General features: G+C 40.2%; 1 protein-coding gene across 1 annotated transcript; it reads left to right on the top strand.

The window, feature by feature from the left end:
* The first annotated feature begins 214 nt into the window (after window positions 1-214).
* On the top strand, window positions 215-1,960 carry LOC132501323 (tetratricopeptide repeat protein 39B-like). Its single transcript, XM_060116940.1, is given in 3 exon segments — window positions 215-378; window positions 380-1,257; window positions 1,260-1,960. Coding segments are annotated over 3 exon segments (1,743 nt in total).
* Window positions 1,961-9,277: the final 7,317 nt, after the last annotated feature.

Genomic DNA, 9,277 nt, shown 5'->3' on the forward strand with positions numbered 1-9,277 from the left:
TTAAATAAAATTGTCTTTTTTTCCCCTTTGTCCGACAGAGATGAGAATATCCCAGTGCTGCACCTCACAACTATTAGTTTGTTTGCCTCTGTTATAACAGCAACACTTCAGGCTGTGGAAGAAGTGACCCCAGTCAGGAGAGCAGGAGCTACCCTCATTGCAGCCACATCACTGCACTTCAGATATTTCTCATTTCTAAAGGGGGGAAACAAATATGTCACCTCCTCTGAATAAAAGAGAAAATAATGAGGATGGCCTTACATCATTTAGTAAGGGAGAAAATGATAGGGAGGACAAGTTCGAAGATGCCTATGAAAGTATCCCCGCAGCAACAACAATGGATCTAATATCTTCCCTGGAGGAATGCACAACTGGATTCTCACAACAGATTCTCAGATGCCATACATCTCATTTATCCATGGTCGAAAAACAGCATGTACCATGCCCTAATTTATGGTATCCTTATGGTTGTCAAGGCCTTCTTGACTTTTGATCCACAGGAGATAGAAATTGGGATGACTGCCACAAAGGAGGCTTTGAGAACCTGTAATAGTTTCCGATGAAAATCTAGGATGATGAGTTTTTCTCATCTAGGGAATAAGCAGGGAATAAATGCTATCAAAGAAGAGGAATTGCATGCAGAAATCTGCTATGCTGAGTGTTTGATCTTGAAATCCACTGTAACGTTTATACAGGATGACAGTGTGCTTTGTTTTCTTAAAAGCGGGATCAACGTTGGGTTAAGTTACCAAATATACAAAGACTGTCAGCGAGTATTAACACAGATACCTAATTACCAAAGTATAACTTACAGACACCTGGTTGGAGGCATAAACTTTGGACTTGGAGTATTCAATTTGATATCACTTGTGCCACCAAAGACACTTAAACTACTCAGTGTTGTTGGATATTCTGGCAATAGAGAGGTAGGCTTGACTTTGCTTCATGAGAGTGCATCTGAATCCCATATAAATAATATCTTAAGTGTTTTGACTCTATTCTTTTATTACAATTATATCTCCGTAGCTTTTGGTGTTGAAAAGAGCCACAATTCCGCTGCAGAGAATCTCTCCCTAATCTACCTCCAGAAATTTCCAAACTGTGTCATACTTAAATTTTTTCATGCACGTTTTAGTATGTTGAAAGGATATTTTAAACATGCCCAATTAACATTAGAGGAGTGCCTTTTTATTCAGAACGAATGGAAGCAGGTTCATCACCTCTGTTACTGGGAACTCATGTGGTGCCACATTTTCTGCTGGATTGGAAGCAGGTTTACCACTATGCTGAGCTACTGTTTCAACACAGCAGGTGGTCCAAGGCAATATATTCGTTCGCTGAAGCTTCACTACTGGCCGTGCTTCCTTCTGATTTTGTGAAATCGGTAAGTGAGGACATGAGCTCTCTCTTCTTAAACGTGGATAACCTGAGAATCAGAATTTTAGGAACTTCTGTGCCAATAGAAAAGTTTGTTGCTGAGAAGGGTCAGCGCTATGCGACCACTGCAGGTTGGTTTACAGCACAGCCCATTTTGGAACTCATGTATGCCTGGAGTGGTTTCCGAGTCATGAGCAAAAAACTAGAGCTTATTTCAACCTGGCTATCAATAATTGACAAAGGAGGCGAACTTTTACGAGAAAATCCAAGTAAAGAGTATGGCACAGCTGACATAAGTCTGTTAAATTTACTGAAAGGTCTGTGCCTGAAATACTTAGGCGAATATTCGATGGCCGAGCACTACTTTAATCATGTCATTCAAAAGGAGAAATTGTTAAAACATGACCACTATTTGGTGCCGTATTCATACCATGAACTGGGAATTCTATACTATCTAAAAGGAGATTATGCCAGTGCAATAAAAAACCTAGAAAACATAAAAAACTACAAAGACTATTCCATGGAAGCCCGATTACAGTTTAGGGCTCACATAGCCCTTGAACAAATAGCTAAAGAAAAGTGATATAGACCCAAAGTGTGTTTTTGTTTTTTAATGGGTGAAGTATCTACAGTCAGCAAGGTAATTAACAGGTAGAAAAATAATTTCTTTGTGGAAGAAATCCAAGAAGAGGCAGCTGCTAAGAATCTGACCAGTAACCAGGAAGAAATGAATTGGCCATTACTTTTCCCTCTTTCCTTCTGCATACCTATAAAATGGAATGTCTTAGACTGGCAAATGGAGTGACGTGCATTTCTGAAAAAGAGAAGGCAAATGATATACATTATAAAATGTACTGACGGGCCTCCCTGGTGGCGCAAGTGGTTGAGAGTCCGCCTGCCGATGCAGGGGATACGGGTTCGTGCCCCGGTCTGGGAGGATCCCATATGCCGCGGAGCGGCTGGGCCCGTGAGCCATGGCCGCTGAGCCTGCGCGTCCGGAGCCTGCGCGTCCGGAGCCTGTGCTCCGCGACGGGGGAGGCCACAACAGTGAGAGGCCCGCATACCGCAAAAAAAAAAAAAAAAATGTACTGGCTCTCTTATATGTTATGAAGTTATCGATTAAGTTAGACAACATTTTTAAAAACAAAAAATATGTTTTAACATCTCACTAGATAATGTATACAGCTCACAAATAAAATAGGGAAAGTAGCTATACTAGGAATCCCAGTGCCCTATGACCGTTTTTATTTAATCGTTAAAGAAAGAAGAAAGACTTTAAGGTCTTACATTTCAAAACGATGCACTGAATAGCATAGACTCTGAATGGTTTTCCCATGTACACAATGCTTTTCATTGGCTTTTTATACCAGAGAAGATGTCTTGCCCTGTGTGATCAGTGGTATACTTTACCCTTTTTCATTAGGAAGCTCAAATATGGGCCTATAATTTGCCACAGAATCGAGGAGAAAGAGGCCTCCCTTCCACACACACATAAGCCTTTTGAAGATAATTGGAGGACGAGAACAGATTCACTGGGTAGAAAAAAAGAAAAGATTAGGTTGTAGGCAGGAGAGTTTAGTTACCGCATAGCGCTGTCTTTAGTTGCCCTCCGTAAGGTGTAATTCCTCTTAAGATCAGCTCTTCCACATCATTGAACTGCTTGCATCTACCCTGTTGCCATTGTTCACGGGCTAAACTGAGAGTAAACAGCAGCTGTAGGAATGGGGCTTTGTATGGCTTTACCTGCTTTAGGGATAAAATCAGTCCCTAATTTCCAGACCATTAATTCTGGCTGTGTGTACCCTCCTTGCAGTCACGCTTGGAGGTAGAAGTTGCTGGGAGAGTTTGCTTTGCCAGAACACATGGGTGAAACACATTAACTTAATGCTTTGGGTGTCCAGACAACCAACTGGAGCACAATGAAGAGCTGGTATTTCGGATTTAGAAACTCTTACTTTGGAAAAACGTGTTCCTCACTAATTAAAAATAGACTTTTAGGTGAACAACTATACTTGAGTTATTCCGCATTATTTAATTAGTACGGTATAGTGGTTAAGAGGGCAGGCTTTGGCCTGATTGCCTGGGTTTGTATCCTAGCTCTGTCACTAACTAGCTATGTGGCGTTGGACTTCCGTGCCTCAGTTTCCTTAGCTGTAAAATAAGGGTAATAACAGTTCTGATCTCATGGCTTTTCTATGTTCATTAAGGTTGAGTTAATATGCATTTATTATTACTACTACTACTAGTAAGGATAGGAATACATTGTAATCTTCAGTGCAGAGGATTTACATTACTTTCTTGAAAAAAGCAAAGGTCCCTTTGTTACCTGCTTTGCCAATCTAAAATCTGACCTGTCAATTTGCTTATCCTGTTCTTAGTTTATCTTGGTCACTTATGAAATAAGTTAACTCTCTGCTTAAATTATGGTTTTCTGTTTGTCCCAGGTTGTCCCCCAAAATAGCAAATTTATTAATTGGCTAAACAAATCTATGTGGACTGCCTACTGTATGCGGTTACTGAACAGGGTACTGAGGATGTAAAGATAAAGCATGGTCTCTCTCCTGAGGACTTTATTAGGGAGATAAATTAGAAAAGGATTTTGTTGGGGTGGAAACACTTGAAACAGTTGCTTAAACAGAGAGGAGTTTATTTGTCCCAAACAAAATAAATACAAAGGTAGGCAGTTCAGGTCTGCTGTGGCTCTTTCTCTTTCTTTTATTTTTCCGTGTGGCATACAGGCCTTCTCATGCATCTCTCCTTGTGGTGGAAAGAGGCTACCTCATCTCCAGGCAGGCTGGAGGAGAAATGGTTAAAGGACCAAAAAGGCTTTCTCCTTCTTAGGAGACTTTGCCTTTTTATTTCAGAAGGGACAGCCTTCTTAGGGACGTCCATGTATATCTTACTGGCCAGAAGCATTCATATGGTCACTGCTACCAGCAAGGGAAGCTGGAGATTAAGTTTTAGCTTTCAAGCCTCATTAGGAGGTTGTGGGAGAGGACTGTCAAATGAACCAACCTACAGTAACTGCCACAGCACACATGTGAATAACAATAAGCTACAAAATGGTATCAGAGGGGCATAGTTAAAAAGGGGGCAAGGTGACAGATAAAGAAATCAGCTGGAGAAGTCTGTATGGAGATCTAACAGGAAATCCTGCAACTGGCATTTCCTTGAAGTTGCTACCCACAGCCCAGGTTCTGGCCTTTAACTGGCCCAAGAATTGACTAGACACATTGAGGCTGATTCTCACCAAACTCACCAGAGATTAAGGTATAATTTACTCTGCTAATTTATTCATTTGTAGTAGGGACTATTCTAGAGTTGAAAACTCAATTTCCTGTAGGAATCAGGCAGGTAATGTAAACATATGAATCAGCCAAGTGTAAAACAATAAAAGTGGTGGAAAATAGTTGTGAAGAAGAGAGAGAAAACCTATTTAAAGGCTATCAAACTGAAAGACAAAATTAAACACTGTGCACATATTAAACTTATCTGCACTTCCTGATAAGACTTTTTGGCCCTAGTTTGTGACTTCTGGTCTATTCCTTTCTATTGACTAGAAAGTGTTCACGTTTCTGTCTCGAGAACCATCTCTCCTGATAAACTGTGTACCTCAAAAACCAGTAGAGAAGTCACAAGGCAGTCTGGTGGGCATGGAATCTGAGTATAAGGAGGCAGATAGTTTTAGAAACATCTGTTCCAGGCCAGGGTGAGACTTCATGAATCATCCATTCCCCACAATATGCATACATCTCTGGAAAGCCCCTGCCTTCCAGATTCAGGGTCTCTAAGAAATACCTCCCAGCGTTTTGCTTGCTGACATTCCTTCTTCTATGCCTTCTGCCAACCCTGGGTTACTCAGTCCAAGTAGGATACAATATAACTGTTTCCATTTACTAAAATATAGTCCCATTCCAGTCCTGCTTCCAGAGGGTACAACAAACTCACTTAGTTTGGAATTTGGTCATTTTCACATTCTTGGTTACCCAGATGATAGACGGTCTTCTTGTGCAAATGTATCAGATCTAATCACACCCATTTTATTTAATGTTGAGGGTTAGTTTATAAGAGCTTGGAGGAGGTACCTCACTGTTGCCTTCCTGTGTCATAAACACAGATATAGGCCTATTGAAGCATTTTTAATTTAATGAGGAAATTTTCTTATCTAATTTAGTAGATAACTATTTGGAGGCCTGAGGTACTTGAAAAATAAAAAGGAAGAGGAAGTTATGAATGAATAAAAGAACAAAGAGAATTTCTGTTAAAGGCCTAGTGTCAAAGTTCTCAACATGTCCTTGCCCCCAAACAGTCACTAAATCCTTTGATTTCTCCTTTGAAATATTTGTTGAAGCTATTCTTTTTTTTCTCTCTTTTTCATTTCCACTGCTATCAACTTACGCTAGGACTTTATTATTTCCTGTCTGGACTACTGCAGTAGTTCTTAGAAACTCAGTACTGAACATCCTTTTTTGTTCCAAGGCAATTCCAGGGAAAAATTAAAATGGTTAACTCCACTTCTTTTTTCAAATAAAAATAAAATCTCGGGACTTCCCAGGTGGTCCAGTGGTTAAGACTCTGCACTTCCACTGCAGGGGGCGCGGGCTGGATCCCTGGTTGGGGAATGAAGATCCCACATGCTGTGCAGTGCAGCCAAAAAATAATAAAAATTAAAAAAAAATCTGTGTAAAACATGTACATCTTACCACTTAGATTGATTACTTGGTTAAATGAGAGGAACTCAATGGGAAAAAAAGGCACTGATTTTTAGCCATAAAGTTATTATCTGGGCATATTTGAGATACAACAGTACAGAAGCAGTTTTCTAAACTTTTATGCCTTACATTTGTTTACTTCTCTAGAGTCCCCAGAGTCTGTTCAAATCATTTTTATCCTAGGAAAAATTTCTATCTTCACTCTACTGCTAGGAAAACAGATCTGCCCTCTTTGTGGTAGACAGGGCTGGGTAGGGCTATGCTGGGCTGGGCTAGTCAGATAATTAATCAATTTGGAGACACTGCCTCCCAAAAACTGACTTTCCATTTGGAAGTGGTTCTGGAATTTTTTCCGCCTAATACCACTGCTTTGTTTTAGTAGAAAGGCTACATTTTACATAAAGTTGTATGCTGTATATGCTCTATAGCTCCCTATTTTCCCCACATCCAATTTCTCTGCATCCTTTTTAATACACCAATTTAACCTATCATTCCATTACTCACATATCTTCCATTGTCTTTGGTCTGTTTATTCACTCATAAAAATGAGTTAATATTTGAAAGTTCTTAGAATAGTGCACGGCACATATTAGGTGCTATATAACTTAATAAAATATAATTTTTATTAAGAAATAAAAATTCAATTCAAATTGAGCATCTTACTATATACCAAGCAATCTGCTAGAGGTGGTGTATATGGCAGTGAATAAAACAGACGTGGCCCCTGCCCTGAGAGTTTACAGGGCTTTCCTAAGTGACTGTGTATGTCTCAGTCATGAAAATTTAGCGCTGACAGGATCTTGGATCACCTAATTCCATGTTTTCATTTATGGATGAGGAAACTGAAATTTAAGAAGGCAAATGACTTCCAAAATCATACAGCTGGTAGGAGCACAGTCAGTGGTGTGCAGAAGCCAGGACACTACAGGATTTAACCAAATTGAAACCAGTGTTGCTAAAACGCCCTGTCCACTGTTCTTCAATCCAACTCACACCTCCCTTGATCAGGTTCTGTATCCCATAGACACAGAATTTTTTGTGGGTGTTTCTCATTGCCTATAAATCAAGTTCAAGGGGTACGTGTTTAAAAAGCTTTTCTAAGAATGCCTTCCCCACCCCTTGACATTTACTACCACCTCCAGGTAGAATGCCAGCCTACTTGGTTACAAGTACAAGAAGACATTATCAACTCCCCAAAGGCAAAACATTCTTACAATTAGTTTATTAATTCCTAGTTCTCAACAGAAAGCGTAGCATGTATATGTACACAATATATGCTTGATGAATAAACAGAGATAAAGAATGGATATTTCTAATGGGTTCTATTTATTGAATGAGTGAAAAAGCAAGAACACTAAAAAATTCTTGGGCCAAAATGACCAGGGTTATTTTCTTCTGACCTTACCTTTCATGAAATATACTCAGTAAATTACCACTCCCACCCCCACTTCATTTTTTACCTACTTTTAAGACTCAACACTGTGAACTGAAATTTGTGATAGTTTAGCCAGGGCAGGGCGGGTTTATCTTTGCACTATGATAAAGTAAACAGCATAAGACTATTGACAATGTTTTTAACTTCTGATTTTCCTCAGGGAATTTAAGAAAAGTTTCTTTAGAATGTCTTTCTTACTAAACTAAATGTGCTCCAAAATCTAAAATAAGCAGTTTTGGTCTTGGCAGAGGAAAGGGTTAAATGTGAAGGTTCGAGAGAGAGGTAGATCTTAGGAAGGAGATGGATGGAGTGGGTGGGAAAAGAGAGGGAGAAGAGTAGAGAATGTGAGAGAAGGGACATCAACTGGAGATGAGGGGGGCTCCAGGGGTACCAAGAGCAGGAGTTGACCAGGGAAAGGAAGTGCCACACTCTCTGAACTCAGTGAGGACAGGCTGCAGGAGAGGGTCTTTCTGAGAACTTGTGTAAGGTAATGCGCTGGACTCATTCCGTTAGAAGTCAGTGATTTGTACCAGTGGATACTGGGAATGAGACTTTAGTTTACGTAGGAGCCTAAAGGGAGAGAGGAGAGAAGGGAGGGAAATGGCCCTGTCTCACTCATTGCTTTACAGGGGGTAACTTTAAGCTTGAGGCTAGCTTTTACCTGTAGAAAACAAAGGCCAAAGTCTTTCATTCTGCAGTATAGATAGTAGGCTTAAAATGCAAATGACCAATTGTCACAAATTGGTTGTACCTCTTTTAGACTGAATTTTTATGAGTTCAAATATTTTACTTCATAGTACCATAACAATAATAACTGCTATTTTTATTGGCTCTTTGTAGATCTATAGAGGACTTTAACTGGTAAGTTAGATTTTGTAGATTAGATGGCAAAATCCAATCTATGAAAGTGACATTAATATCATAAGCCAATCATTCAATGAGTGAAGGTTTGGGGAAGGATTATTTGAAATGATGACATTAAGAAACGAAAACTTCAAGGATTTTATGCAACTCAAATCCCAAGTAGCGAGGGGAAAGCGGATTAACTGTCGGTGTTTTCTGTACCGTGGTTTGACAGTCCTCTAACTCAGTTTTTGTAAATCTCCCTTGGTGTTCACATTTGCAGGAATTCAATCAACATTTACCACCTTGTACCATTTTTCAGGATCATAGTCCGGAAAAAATTCTGGACCATGCCATTAGCCAACGAAGTACTCCAGTGACCAGAAATCTGTGGTGGAAACGAGTCTCTTGCACTTTTCCTCTCCCGGGTTTATTCAACCCAATCCTACGCTTTTCTTTCCAGCTCCTGCACACCCTCAGGACTGTACCAAAGGCACATCCCAAAAGAGTAGGCATCTTAATTGCCTTACACAGGCCAAAGAAGAAATACATTGGTTCTGTGGCTCTTCTCCAAGGCACTGTCACCTCACACTTCTAGAGCTTTAGGATTTACCTGGAGGGTTCATGACAAAAGTGGAATTCCACTTCCACTCCCAAGGAAGAGGTGGCACGAGCCTTTCCTCTTAAAATTTTTATCTTGAAATGTCCATCGTGGCAGTGAAAGGCGGACCCTAGCGAACAAGAAATATTATTATTATTATTATTACAAAAGAATCTTAGCCCTTCTCCACACCCTGCACCCCGCTTTCATCACCCCACGCCTCGGGACTCTGAGACCTCGAGCTGTTACCAAGGCCACGGACTACAAAACAGAGAATTCTGGGGGAAGGAAGTGACGACACGGCGCAAA

This window comes from Mesoplodon densirostris, chromosome 14 (assembly GCF_025265405.1).
Source record: "Mesoplodon densirostris isolate mMesDen1 chromosome 14, mMesDen1 primary haplotype, whole genome shotgun sequence".
In the NCBI taxonomy this organism is placed as follows: domain Eukaryota; kingdom Metazoa; phylum Chordata; class Mammalia; order Artiodactyla; family Ziphiidae; genus Mesoplodon; species Mesoplodon densirostris.